The following is a 15,264-nucleotide window of genomic DNA, read 5'->3' as shown; positions in this document are numbered from 1 at the left end:
ACTGCTAGAGCTGAGAGGAAGCAGTCGGTGGAACAACCAGCCTATGCTGGTCATCCCCAGCTAAAAATAGATGCTTGTAGTTACATTTTACAACATACTCCTACAATTCTGCAGCACAAAAAGAGCAAACGATTCTATGAATTGTCCAAGACTGACTAGCAGTCAGCATAGAGTCAGGTGTACAGCAGGTTATTAACGTACATAATGTACATTGGTGTGTTTTTCCTGCATTTTAGTAATATTTATAAAGCACAATGGACACCTCTCAAATGCAGGGTTTGGGGTTTGAATCAGACCATACAAAGCAGTGTCAACCTGTATTTAAAATGCTTTCAGAATAGCCCATAGCATATGCCACATTTTTACAAACATAGCTTGTCCTGTTATTCTGTGTCTAATGTCCGTCTGATTGCTTTGAAATTAAAGGTTGACTTGCTGGTCAAGAACAAACACCTCCTGTACACATTGCAGACATGACACAGTTGTGATGCGTTTTAATAAACACAATCATGCAAAGAGCCTGAACGCATCCAAAAAGCCGAGCAAAAATGGAAAACGTCTGATGTATCTGGTCACAGGCAGCCAACCATCCACCGTGTTCAAAGCAATCAGGAACTCACTGCAAATGCTGTAATATAGGTAAGGCTGCATGTGAACAGCAATGCAGGCCAAAGGCAATTTTGAATCAATTCTGAATGTAGGCTAGCACTACTCTTTAGATCCCTTTGAAAACTCAATTACTGCATTGAATGTAAATCTGAAGTAAAAATTAACAGATGGGATACAGGTTATAAATGCTATATAACTATTCCAAGATGGGACTTTTCTAGAATAACATCTCATTTGAAAATTTATATTTTAAAGCCTTTATTCAGACTCGCTTATTCAGACTGTTCTTAGTGCATGTAACAATAAGTTTTCATTGATTACCAATGCACAAGGTTTTAGCAGTACATGTCTGCACATCACATTTTACAAACAATTACTGAAGGCTTCTTCCTGGCAGCACCCAGTAGCTCCTTACTGCCAGTAGCATGGGTGTTCCCCAGTCAGTACACAGCAGATCACCTGATTCTGCCCCACCTCCTTCCACGGCAGCACTACAGCTCTGCAGTTCCTACCTGCTTGGTGTGTAATTAAGTGTTAAACCCCCCTCACTTTCCAAAGCATGAAAAAAAACCGCGTGTAAATACCAGAGCCGTATCATCCACAAGGAAAACTTAGGCAGTTGCCTAGGGACTGCAGAGAGACCAGGGGCCTGGTGTAACCCCAACAAATCTTATCAAAAAGTCCAGGTGAACATCAGCGGAGGGAAAAAACGGCTATCTTTCATAGGACCCCATTTCATTTTAATCAATACACACAGGAAATGGAGAAGGCAAGTTACTTTATCCCAAGGAGCAGAGAAAATGGAACAGAATTTGAGGAATCTGCAGAGCTTTAGCTGCAGTACTGGCCCCAAGGAGTTCTAGCAGCAGCAAAAGGAAGTGGGTGGGGTAATGTCTGTGCTCACAGTGAGAGTGGCTGGTCTTCACTCAACTCCCCCTGATTAAAAGTGGGTTATCACTGATATGGTAGGAGGAGTTTGTACTGCAGACTAACCTTATCCAATAGCAGGTGGGATGTCATTTAAATAAAGCCAGGGAACAATTTCTCCAGTTGGGACAAAGGCGGAAACAAGCAATAAAAAGCTTTTAACCTCGTTCCATGCTGCTAAAACAAGTTTTATTTCTATTATAGTGTTTTAATGCATTTTAAACATAGAGCTCCAGTACTCTAACACCACATTATGTATTCCTAGGTAACTGCGCTCATTTCCATAAAGGTGGATGGTGGTACAATGCTTGTGCACATGCCAATCTCAATGGCGTTTGGTACAGAGGAGGCGTATATCGCAGCAAACATCAAGATGGCATCTACTGGGCGGAATACCGGGGTGGCTCCTATTCACTCAAAAAGGTCCAGATGTTGGTAAGACCAATAGACTGAAGCACACTGAAGGACAATGGTGGACAGCAAGTGGAAGGAACATTTTTTACTGTTGTTCTTTGGAGACTTTTTATAGCATTTTTTATGAAGCTATACCTGATTTTATGTGAGATACTGTCAATAACGAGAACATCAAGAGGAACGCTGGACATCCCTCCGTACCACAGGATACACAATGAGATATAATGTATGTATTTTTGCTAAATATTTTATGGAATTTATGTAAGAAATAACAAATATGACATGGCTTCTAATTTGCCAACAGCTATAATAAGTTCTGAACAAAACTGCAATAAGAAGAGGAGACATGATCCCATTCAGGTACCTAAACATGAGCTACAATAAATAAGAAGAGCGTGAAACGCAGAGAAGGAAATTGCTCATGGGTTTATTTACACTTTCCCTTTATGGAATCTTCCTAGGTAGAAATGTCCAACGGTAAGAAATACTCTACACCGAGTGGCCAAAAAAAATTAGAGACTCCCTCTAATAATGAGTTGGTCCACATTTAGATTTAATCACAGCCAACATGCTTCTTGGCATGGACTCAACAAAATGCTGATACCGTTGCTGAGGAATGCTAGCCCATGCTTACATAATGGCAGCTCTAATTTGGACTCAGATTGGATGGAAGCATTTCCAAGCTTTGAAGTGATCTTTCGACTTCATCGATTTCATAAATGCTTAATAGGATTGAGGTCAAGGGACTGAGCTGGCCAAGAAAGCAGGTTAAACTCTGATGTTCTTCAAACCGATTTGAGACCGATTGAGAATGGTGGTAAGGGCCCACAACAGGCACCTTTTCCTATTTTTCTTTGATATCAAAGGCACTCTAGATGGTCTCCTACTGCTTAAGCCCATGCTTCCCAAAGTCCGTCTTGCTGTGCGTTGGGATATACTTTGCGATGAACCTGCACCAAATTCAGCCGTTATTTGCCGTGGTTTTGCCCTTCTGTTGCTGCAGACTATGTGTGCTACTCACCTTTCACCTCTCTCATTCACTAGCCTTTTTTGACCAGAATAGTCCATATCACTTGAATTTTTTTTTTTCTCAACTGCAAATCTCTAAACACCCCCGATACTGTAGGGGGAAAAAAAATCCTAAAAAAGTCATCGTTTCAGAGATGCTAGCACCAGCTCTTCTTGCACCTATGATTATCCCTCATTCAAAGTCACTTAAATCTTTCGTCTCACTCATTTTGACATCAACTTCCGTGATAACTACGTTGTCCGTAGTTATCACGAGCGTATATAATAAACTCGGGGGTGTTAAGTCACTGTTGGACTTGTTTACTTTCACATAGAGTGTGTCAATTTCTGGCCACTGGGTGTATATCAGAAGTAAAATTTGAGCTTTTTGATATAAAGGTTCTCACAATGACCCACCGTAACATCGGATTGGCTGCACCATCATATCAGGCGTGAAGACTATGCTGTGAGAAAACTAATAACTACAGGTTCTATTCCTGCTATATCTTAGGATATTGTAGGCGCTCTCTATGTGGAAGCAGCAGCAGTACAAATAAACACAAGTTACAAAGGTAAACTAGAAATTGTCATAAAGACTTCAAATGCACTTGTCATTACGTGTGCATTGATGCAACAACTGGTTGAAAGAAACAAGTGGTCAGTGAAAAACTGGTGTATAGGCCTGCAGACCAACAAGGGACCTAAAATCTGCAAATGCCTGTAAAAAATATAAACCTAGGTGTCCCTCTACTGGCTATACTATTCTCAGTGGAGTGTAATTGCACCTGACTACAATAGAATGCTGCTCTCTGCGGTACTGGTACTCTATGGTTAGAGAAACCTAAGGAGGTATGTAAATCATTACCCTAAGTTCCCAAGTTCTCCCCGCCGCACCAAAGGTAACTGCAAATGTTATCAGTACACCAACTTGCAGTTAAAAGCACACTCTTTATTGTGCTAGTATCCACAAAAAGTCCAACAATTGTTTTGGGGACCTCACAGGGTCCCCCTTGGGGCTTGCGAGGCTCCTGAAACAACTGTTGGACTTTTTGTGGATACTAGCGCTATAAAGAGTGTGCTTTTAACTGCAAGTTGGTGTACTGAAAAAATTTGTAACTGCATTGAATCCGTGGTATTTCCTATACCACCTTATCAAGCACTCTTGAACGCTGATTGTGTGCCTGCTCTGCTGACTGAGTTTTCCGCACCAAAGGTAAGCAAACCCCACGGGCAGCTTCCTTATCTGCCCATGGAGCATATCTATAGGCATAAACATGCCCAAATACCCATGTTAATGTAAATATCTTTCTAGCAAACCCCACCCCCAGAGGAAGGCTGTACAGTCTGTATTTGCTGATGCACTTTTAAATAATTCTACTTACCACGCTGTCAAGTTCATTTGTTGTGTTTTGTTCATTCTGAGTCACTGCCCAGGCATGCAGATAATGAACTGCCATGCTTCGACTACAAAAGTATCAGTAAGAGACCTTTTCTATTGCAAGCTGCAATTACAATCGCAAATGCTTGCCGATCTTAGGGTGATTTGCAAGTTCTCCCCAAACGTGATTTTCTGTTTATTGGTGGCGATTATGCTGCGATTGTGAATCTCTGATGAAGTGGGAAGGGGTTTGGGAAATGCATAGAATCAGTTACAATAAGAGTTTCTTGCGCTCCAATTGACTTAACCTCAATGCAAAAGCAGGAAAACCGCAACATGCACTATGCTAGTGGTAAAAACCCCATTGTGTGAAATTTTGGCAGTGGGAATGGGACAACACAATCAGTGATAATCATGAGGCCCTGCAATCATCAAATCACGGGAAAATTGTATCTGATCCGATTTTGCGATTGAAGCGCGGTCAGTGGAAAAGGGCTCTAATCTGCCAAGTTTTTGTTTTCCTTTACGACGTCAGCCTCCATAGTTCTTTTGTCTCATGCTGCCGTTAAGAAATAAAAATTACTGCATGACTAGTGGCAATCTTTTTAATGAGAAAAGAAAAATACCAGCTAAGCATCTGATGCAGAACTGCTGGTGAAAGACAATGCACCACCTCCCACAGCATACAATCGCAATCATTAAGTGAAAAATATATACTTCTTTGTATTAACTTGAGAAATATGAGTCGCATTATTATATTGGTCCAGAATCTAACCAACAGACATCTCTTATGAAGAACTGGTAGCTCTAGGAGGATATCTATGACATCATGAAAAAGAAACTGGCGCTGTTAGATCGTAGAAGCCGGAGCTATTTAAAGGACAACTCTCGTGAGTAGAATATGGAGGCTGCCATATTTAATTTCCTTTTTAAACCATACCAGTTGCCTGGCATCCCTGCTGATCTCTTTGGCTGCAGTAGTGTCTGATTTACAACAGAAACGAGCATGCAGCTAATCCAGTCATATCTGACAATAATGCCAGAAACACCTGACCCGCATGCTCGTTCAGGGTATATGGCTAAAAATATCAGAGACAAAGGATCAGCAGTGTAGCCAGGCAACTGGTATTGCTTAAAAGAAAATAAATATGGCAGCCTCCAAATCCCTCTCAATGCAATTGTCGTTTAAGTCACACAACAACTACTTCAAAAATACTCTATTTCTTATATTTCTTAGAGAAAGTAAACAATTAATACAGGGGAGTTGGGGGGGGGGGGGGGGGATTGTCAACTTCAGGGAGGAGTGGCTCGCCAAGAGTTCTTCAAAGGTTTCGCTAGGCAATGGCCGCTATGCGATTAGTCTGGACTGATGGGTTTCAGCTCACTCCTACATAGCAAAGTGCTAAGAACGAAACAAAACTGAGTGCCAGAGGAAGATTCTTCTCACCATTTGTTCTCAAACTAATTGCATAGATAAAGCAACGTGTACAATATAATTTATCTTGCCTGTTAATATTTATGCACCGTGGTTTTATTTTCAGCATTATTTAAGCCTATTTATACCATTCTGAAACATGTAAAAATGGATTTCAGCCAGACATCAGCCCTGTGCGGTTAATGAATGGGACTCGGCTTTAGACAGAAACTTGGACGGAATACACGAGTTACCAGACGTGAAATGCACGACCAGTATATCTTCAGGACAAGCACATTTAGCAATGCTTTTTTCCCTAGAGCTTACAGTTTAAATTATTTCAGTAAGTTTTTTACACCCTAGTTTTGGAAACCAGCGTGTGGCCACTGACTAAAATAGGGGAGTCTCTGGTACAGGACACCTAACTCAATTCTGCTCATCCGCTGCTTGGCCACAGGAGAGATCTGCAATGCTTTACTGAAAATATGAGAGTATCATGAATCCGCAGCAACAAGGCTTTCAAAGCATTATGGTATGTGTTTTTCTTACATGCCATTGACAGTTATAAACGCCACATCTGTTTCCCAAAACTACACCAGCATTCTGAAATATCTTAGTTGTAAGATATTTTTATCATCCCAACCAGGGTACTACCTGCACAGAGATTGTATGTTCTCACCGCTTCTGCATGGGTTTTCTCCGGGCAATCTGGTTTCCGCACACATCCCAAAAACATAGAGAAGTTAATTGGGTTGCCCCTAAATTGGCCCTAGACTACGATACATACACTACATGACACAGACAGACATATGACTATGGTAGGGATAAGATTGTGAGCCCCTCTGAGGGACAGTAAAGTGACAAGACAATATACTCTGTACTGCGCTGTGGAATAAGTCGGTACTATATAAATACTATATAATAACCATGCATGTCACAAGCCTCTGATTTGCTAGAATACTTCAAATCTAACAAAGTTTTACAAAGTATTGGTCCAGTACCTGCAATAAAGAAAAACTGGGCATTCCTAAAGAGAAAAGAACTTGTCAAATTACAAAGTGTCCTGAGCCTTTTAGTGTACAGAAATGGAAACTCACTACTCAAGTAACGGAGCTCTACCTACTCTCTGATAGTCTGCACATCCTGGTTACACGTACCGTGCATCTCCTACCCAGTGCGACACACCCTACCTCTGCACGACCAATCACTGGGGCCACAGATGTGCAATGCTATGCAGTGCTCAAAACCTAAAAGCAATTTCACACGAATGTGAATTTGTGCATGCGTTTCCGACACAAGGCATGCATGTCACACAGTGTTTTATAGAGTGAATGTTGGCAGCTGCTGCACAACAGAACTCAACAGGAAATTGCGTGTTGTGCTTTAAAATGCTCCCGGCCTTGTTACAACGCAACACATGGGAACCCACAGCTGTACTATGAACGGTAACTTAAGTCTATGGACTGTCATTTTATTATGTGGATTGCACACTATATGCAGTATGTCAAAATCGAAAGTGCAGCACATAGCGTGATAAATAGCCTTTAATGAACTTCAGTGAAAATAGTGTAATAAAAAAAGTTGATTTTTACAATAATTATGTATAAATGATTTAGTCAGTGTTTGCCCACTGTAAAATCTTTCCTCTCCCTGATTTACATTCTGACATTTATCACATGGTGACATTTTTACTGCTGGCAGGTGATGTCAGTGGAAGTAGCTGCTGCTTGCTTTTTTGGCAGTTGGAAACAGCTGTAAACAGCTATTTCCCACAATGCAACGAGGTTCACAGACAGGAAACTGCCAGGACCATGGTCCTGACAGTTTCCTGTGGGAGGGGGTTTCACAAAAATATCAGCCATACAGCGCCCCCTGATGATCAGTTCGAGAAAAGGAATAGATTTCTCATGGGAAAGGGGGTATCAGCAACTGACTGGGATCAAGTTCAATTCTTGGTTATGGTTCCTCTTTAAAGTTCACAACATGTTATTTCAGGTCCACTATGAGTTTGCCACACATGGATCAATTTACCCATGGATCTCTATTTGAGAGCATCCCTTCCTTTCCTTTTAAACCCTTCTTGCGATGAGAATAACCCACTCACAGCGACTTCATTTCAACTACAATGCATCATGGTCCACCAGCATATCAGCATACTGACGTGGGATTGGATAATCTCCCACTCCATGTCACACCAATCAATGAAGAGTGCATTGTATATAAACCCATCTCAATTGTAACAATATTTTAGCCTGATGAAAGAGGATTGAGCCCTCTGAAACGCGTTGCTTAGCTACAATATAAGTTTTTACTTTTGATTCACACGGCAGCCGCCGTCTATTTCCTACTTGCATACACTTGCACTGGCAAATCGCTAAAACTCAAATTTCTTAATCCACCCACGACTGCCTGACAGTGCAGCCGCCTATAGTGGCATCACAGCACTCAGGCTAGGTGGAAAATATACCAGAACAGCAGCCTGCTACTACAGCTCTGAAGGAGGCTATCGTCTTCACGCCTTGTGGAGGAGGACTTCTGCCAAGACTTGGTCCCCGGTCCAAGTGGGACAAAGCCTTTCTGCTGGCCACCCCGTATGGGACAGTCAGCCACAGATCCAGGTGGGAATATTCCACGGCCGGCTGGCCATTTTTATTGAATGACAACCTGAGTGCGCTCTCCCCCACCCCTTGTTTTTCCACCCATCCCCCCACATCCCACTGTCTACTGCAGATTATATACCACCTAGAGTGGCACCCAAGAGAGCAGCACCCTTCGACGACAACTACACAGACTTGCACAGTATTGTCAAGATCGCTCCCTCTGTCCAACACAGGGGTTTAGGCTCCTTTCCTCTTCACCATCATAAATATAGAGGAGGAGTTTGCATCATGATAGCAACCGTCAACACGCTTATGGGGCTTATGGGTATCTATTGCAGCCCTGTGCAGGATAGGTATATTGGCATACAAAGTTGTACGATCTGGAATTCCAGTTATTGTTTAATTGGACAGGCGATCACATGTCCATCTAGAATTGTAAGTTTGTTCTAAGCCTCTCTAGTTTATATAACTCTCAGTAACATTATGCAATCAGGCAATACTTTTTCCCTTCATGTGAAATACTTAGTGTTACAAACACGTAATACATTTTCTAACTGTTTCAAAAGGCAGAAAGTAGTGGAAAATATTCATGTCCAAGTGGCCCAACACCTCTGTACAGTGGATAAGTTGTAAAAGTATTACATTTGGAAATTTGGTAACTTGTCAGCCAATGTGGCAGATGCACTGAGCACTTTCCAAACGTTACTTGGCTAAATGCTGAGAATCGGGACATGCAAGAAACCATCTGCACAGTCTGATACATATGAATGTTTCTCATGACCAAATACAGGAACAAACATATAGAACAGCTTTTGCATTCACTAAACTAACCCATGTAACTGTTGTACCAATAAGATTAATCAGAGAAGCTTGCTACTTTAACCAAGTGTGGTGACCCAATGCAAATAAGAACACCTCAGGAAACTCAGGAACATTAAAACTTAAAACATACACATGACAGCTTTTCCTACATAAATAAACCACTAGAATTCTGACAAATGCCCGCCGCGGGGAGAAGCAGCAGTCCACGAGGAAGCTACTTTAGCGAAACAATTGTCGACCGGACAGGTCTCTGTGGGTGGTGACACCAGAATGGAACGGTGATGTATTGCGATTGCATTCATTTAACTGTACTATGATGTCTTTTAATTGCAAGCTCTGCTAATAAATATGGCAGTTTAAAACCAGCTGGTGCCCATGTGAGAACGTTGTTTTTTGGTTGAAAAATGCACAAACATGGATGGGATCTGCTGAAACCCTGCTGAGTGTGGAGAGAAGATCCCCGTCAAACAAGGAATTTCCACCTTAGAATTCCTTTTTCACCAGCCATTTGGAGACTACAAGTTATACTATTCAGTACTTTTTCATAACTATTTTAAGTTTTAAGTTTAGTGATAATTTACTTGTTCATGGCTTGAACAAGTATACGCTGTAGTGAAAACATGAACATCCTATTTAATAAATAGCAATGCCCAGGCTGTAGTTTTCCACAACAGGCAATACAAATTAATTTCATGCATATCTTGAAAAAACAGAGACTGAACTGGTTGCAGCAATGCACGCACACGCTGATCCATAACCTCTTAAAGGGATACTGTAGGGGGGTCGGGGGAAAATGAGCTGAACTTACCCGGGGCTTCTAATGGTCCCCCGCAGACATCCTGTGTTGGCGCAGCCACTCACCGATGCTCCGGCCCCGCCTCCAGTTCACTTCTGGAATTTCTGACTTTAAAGTCAGAAAACCACTGCGCCTGCGTTGCCGTGTCCTCGCTCCCGCTGATGTCACCAGGAGTGTACTGCGCAGACACAGACCATACTGGGCCTGCGCAGTACGCTCCTGGTGCCATCAGCGGGATCGAGGATACGGCAACGCAGGCGGAGTGGTTTTCTGACTTTAAAGTCAGAAATTCTAGAAGTGAACTGGAGGCGGGGCCGGAGCATCGGGGAGTGGCTGCGCCAACACAGGATGTCTGCGGGGGACCATTAGAAGCCCCGGGTAAGTTCAGCTCATTTTCCCCCGACCCCTACAGTATCCCTTTAAAGAACCATTAGCATGAAAATTGTATAAAAAGCACACGTACGCATGGATATAGGATTGCACATCTGTCCCAGGGTAAAATGCACTATAAATTACTTGTCTCGTCTCTGTCCCTTACTCTAGGCGTTGGGTCTCTGTCCCTTACTCTAGGCGTTGGGTCTCTGTCCCTTACTCTAGGCGTTGGGTCTCTGTCCCTTACTGTAGGCATTGGGTCTCTGTCCCTTACTGTAGGCACTGGGTCTCTGTCCCTTACTGCAGGCACTGGGTCTCTGTCCCTTACTGCAGGCACTGGGTCTCTGTCCCTTACTGCAGGCACTGGGTCTCTGTCCCTTACTGCAGGCACTGGGTCTCTGTCCCTTACTGCAGGCACTGGGTCTCTGTCCCTTACTGCAGGCACTGGGTCTCTGTCCCTTACTGCAGGCACTGGGTCTCTGTCCCTTACTGCAGGCACTGGGTCTCTGTCCCTTACTGCAGGCACTGGGTCTCTGTCCCTTACTGCAGGCACTGGGTCTCTGTCCCTTACTGCAGGCACTGGGTCTCTGTCCCTTACTGCAGGCACTGGGTCTCTGTCCCTTACTGCAGGCACTGGGTCTCTGTCCCTTACTGCAGGCACTGGGTCTCTGTCCCTTACTGCAGGCACTGGGTCTCTGTCCCTTACTGCAGGCACTGGGTCTCTGTCCCTTACTGCAGGCACTGGGTCTCTGTCCCTTACTGCAGGCACTGGGTCTCTGTCCCTTACTGCAGGCACTGGGTCTCTGTCCCTTACTGCAGGCACTGGGTCTCTGTCCCTTACTGCAGGCACTGGGTCTCTGTCCCTTACTGCAGGCACTGGGTCTCTGTCCCTTACTGCAGGCACTGGGTCTCTGTCCCTTACTGCAGGCACTGGGTCTCTGTCCCTTACTGCAGGCACTGGGTCTCTGTCCCTTACTGCAGGCACTGGGTCTCTGTCCCTTACTGCAGGCACTGGGTCTCTGTCCCTTACTGCAGGCACTGGGTCTCTGTCCCTTACTGCAGGCACTGGGTCTCTGTCCCTTACTGCAGGCACTGGGTCTCTGTCCCTTACTGCAGGCACTGGGTCTCTGTCCCTTACTGCAGGCACTGGGTCTCTGTCCCTTACTGCAGGCACTGGGTCTCTGTCCCTTACTGCAGGCACTGGGTCTCTGTCCCTTACTGCAGGCACTGGGTCTCTGTCCCTTACTGCAGGCACTGGGTCTCTGTCCCTTACTGCAGGCACTGGGTCTCTGTCCCTTACTGCAGGCACTGGGTCTCTGTCCCTTACTGCAGGCACTGGGTCTCTGTCCCTTACTGCAGGCACTGGGTCTCTGTCCCTTACTGCAGGCACTGGGTCTCTGTCCCTTACTGCAGGCACTGGGTCTCTGTCCCTTACTGCAGGCACTGGGTCTCTGTCCCTTACTGCAGGCACTGGGTCTCTGTCCCTTACTGCAGGCACTGGGTCTCTGTCCCTTACTGCAGGCACTGGGTCTCTGTCCCTTACTGCAGGCACTGGGTCTCTGTCCCTTACTGCAGGCATTGGGTCTCTGTCCCTTACTGCAGGCATTGGGTCTCTGTCCCTTACTGCAGGCATTGGGTCTCTGTCCCTTACTGCAGGTATTGGGTCTCTGTCCCTTACTGCAGGTATTGGGTCTCTGTCCCTTACTGCAGGTATTGGGTCTCTGTCCCTTACTGCAGGTATTGGGTCTCTGTCCCTTACTGCAGGTATTGGGTCTCTGTCCCTTACTGCAGGTATTGGGTCTCTGTCCCTTACTGCAGGTATTGGGTCTCTGTCCCTTACTGCAGGTATTGGGTCTCTGTCCCTTACTGCAGGTATTGGGTCTCTGTCCCTTACTGCAGGTATTGGGTCTCTGTCCCTTACTGCAGGTATTGGGTCTCTGTCCCTTACTGCAGGTATTGGGTCTCTGTCCCTTACTGCAGGTATTGGGTCTCTGTCCCTTACTGCAGGTATTGGGTCTCTGTCCCTTACTGCAGGTATTGGGTCTCTGTCCCTTACTGCAGGTATTGGGTCTCTGTCCCTTACTGCAGGTATTGGGTCTCTGTCCCTTACTGCAGGTATTGGGTCTCTGTCCCTTACTGCAGGTATTGGGTCTCTGTCCCTTACTGCAGGTATTGGGTCTCTGTCCCTTACTGCAGGTATTGGGTCTCTGTCCCTTACTGCAGGTATTGGGTCTCTGTCCCTTACTGCAGGTATTGGGTCTCTGTCCCTTACTGCAGGTATTGTGTCTCTGTCCCTTACTGTAGGTATTGTGTCTCTGTCCCTTACTGTAGGTATTGTGTCTCTGTCCCTTACTGTAGGTTCTTGTGTCTGTTACTTAATGTAGGTATTGTGTCTCACTTAATGTAGGTACTGTAGGTGTCTGTCACTTACTGTAGGTTCTTGTGTCTCTGTCACTTACTGCTGTGGGTCACTTACTGTAGGCAGGGAAACTCAGGAATTTTTTTATTTTCAAAAGGTACCCCATACACAGCAGTGACAACTGCCAGAATGTATGCACAGAAATAGGTCAGCTGGATGCTACGTTTATATGGGTCTTTTCTGGGAAGTGCTTTTGAAAATAAAGGAAACTTTGAGAATTCCGCATTAAGAGATGTGTTCGTCCAAAACCTGTCAGAACTGTCAGATTTATACCACCAAAAATGTCCTCTATTCTTTTCATAAAAGAGAGAACAGCATGCAACCTCACTTTTGCAAGAAGACCTCTCCAGCTCAGTTTCATAAAGAATATTGCTATGATTTTAGAAAGCTCTGTATTCTTATCTTGCTTTGATGTGTAAATAAAGAAACAAATCTTCAAAACAAGAAGCACTTAATGAGTTCATCAGTGTGCTATATTGCTCTGATCAAGTCCAGATCTGCAAAGAGCGAAATAAGCTTCCTTTCATACGCCACAGATGTGCCTAAACTAAAAAGACAAACCAAAAAATATGTCGGGGGGATGCTACAACTGTACTTTCTGCTCTTTCAAGGCTGGGGCCACATTTTTTGAAAAGCACGTGATCACATGTAATGCTTTTGAATGGCGATGCCCACTTTTGTTATGCAATGATTTTTCCACCACCACACACACATGAAAAACTGATTCCCCATCAAATAAAGTCTAAACACGCAAGTCTGGTCTTGTACTCTGAACAGTGTACTATTTCAGTGTTTGCAAAGAATTAGAACTTCCTGTAGTAAAAGCAATTTTTATCCACACTAATTTAACATTACATTTCAAAATTGCAATCATAGGACAAATATACAACAGTGAGGCAACAAACAGATAAGGAATGGTGCAGCCAGTATAGGTGCCTGCAGTATAGGTAGCCCGGAATAGGTGCCCGCAGTATAGGTAGCCAGGAATATGTGCAGCCAGTATAGGTAGCCAAAAATAGGTGCCCACAGTATAGGTAGCCAAAAATAGGTGCCCACAGTATAGGTAGCCAGGAATAGGTGCCGCCAGTATAGGTAGCCAGAAATGTGCAGCCAGTATAGGTAGCCAGAAATGTGCAGCCAGTATAGGTAGCCAGAAATATGTGCAGCCAGTATAGGTAGCCAAAAATAGGTGCCCGTAGTATAGGTAGCCAGGAATAGGTGCAACCAGTATAGGTTGCTAGTAATCGGTATGGCCAGTAATAGGTGACCGCAGTATAGGTAGCCAGGAATAGGTGCAGCCAGTATAGGTAGCCAGAAATGTGCAGCCAGTATAGGTAGCCAGAAATAGGTGCCCGCAGTATAGTTAGCCAGGAATAGGTGCAGCCAGTATAGGTTGCTAGTAATCGGTATGGCCAGTAATAGGTGACCGCAGTATAGGTAGCCAGGTGGAGGGAAGATGCACCTATTGAATTGCTACTATCAGCATCCCAATGACTGTAGACAGGGACAAAATGAAAAGGCAGGCCGGTTTACTGTGCAATTCCTACGACTGTACACTGTTTCTAGGATCCCTGGAAACACAGTTCACTGAGGTATAATTAGAGTAATGAGATCTGCTTTGCTAATTTGATAAAGGGCTAGTTCACGTAAAAAAATTGCTAATACACCAAAAATTAATAAGTGTAATCACAAACACTTCGCGATTTTGTAGCAATTTCCAGTAGTGATTGCTGGCATGTGCCTAGCCATTTTGGAGCATTTGCGTTTAGCAATTTTGTAATTCTTGTGGCAAAACAGGAAGTACACGTTGACCCGGAAGTGAACAGCTTTAGGCAAAAAACATACTTTGAAAATCGCTCTGTCGAGTAATTTTGTGAATCGATTTTACAGTTTCCCTATACTTTAAATTGAGGCGAAAATCACCATCAAAATTCTGCAGGACCTGCATTTGAGATTGAACTAGGCCAGTGATGGCTAACCTTGGCACTCCAGCTGTGACAAAACTACGAATCCCATCATGCCTCTGCCTCCCCAAGTTATGCTTGAGTTGTCAGAGTATCGCAATGCCTCATGGGACTTGTAGTTCCAGCACAGCTGGAGTGCCAAGGTTAGCCATCACTGAACTAGGCCATACAAACATTAGACGAGTGTTTTTCAAAATGCCGGCGCTTTCAAAAGCACTCAAAAGTGCTCTTGGTGTGAACCAAATCAAAAAAAGTTTATTTTTTGTAGAAACGATACAACCCATCTTACTGTAAGATTTGTTTTAACGTTTTCTATTCCTTTTCTTTTTTTACATTTGATTTAAGATTTACTTTAAAAAAAACCCAACTACTTTTTAAAGTGATTTTTGGCAAAAATCACGTGTTCAGAATATCTATACATTTATTACTGCAAAACAGAGGCCGAGCTCTGTACGCTGATTAGCATGAAAAGGTTTCACTATGCTCTACCACAGTGTTTCCTGGACACCATGAGGAACTAAGAGTTTACTGAGAGGAGTGG

At 44.0% G+C, this 15,264-nt stretch overlaps 2 protein-coding genes across 6 annotated transcripts in view; one reads left to right on the top strand and one right to left on the bottom strand.

Annotated features, from left to right (window-relative positions):
- ANGPTL1 (angiopoietin like 1) overlaps positions 1 to 3,262 on the top strand; it is a 40,900-nt gene extending 37,638 nt beyond the window's left edge. For both annotated transcript variants that reach the window (XM_068242551.1, XM_068242550.1), the window contains exon 5: positions 1,802 to 3,262. In XM_068242551.1, the coding sequence (XP_068098652.1) occupies positions 1,802 to 1,989 (188 nt within the window). In that variant the 3' untranslated portion in view covers positions 1,990 to 3,262. The remainder of the gene's footprint in view (positions 1 to 1,801) is intronic.
- Positions 1 to 15,264, bottom strand: part of RALGPS2 (Ral GEF with PH domain and SH3 binding motif 2) — a 340,810-nt gene that overhangs the window by 126,825 nt on the left and 198,721 nt on the right. The window lies entirely within an intron of this gene.

Source organism: Hyperolius riggenbachi, chromosome 6, assembly GCF_040937935.1.
Source record: "Hyperolius riggenbachi isolate aHypRig1 chromosome 6, aHypRig1.pri, whole genome shotgun sequence".
In the NCBI taxonomy this organism is placed as follows: domain Eukaryota; kingdom Metazoa; phylum Chordata; class Amphibia; order Anura; family Hyperoliidae; genus Hyperolius; species Hyperolius riggenbachi.
Note: the sequence above shows the minus strand (reverse complement) of the source record. Positions and strands in the feature narration are given on the sequence as shown.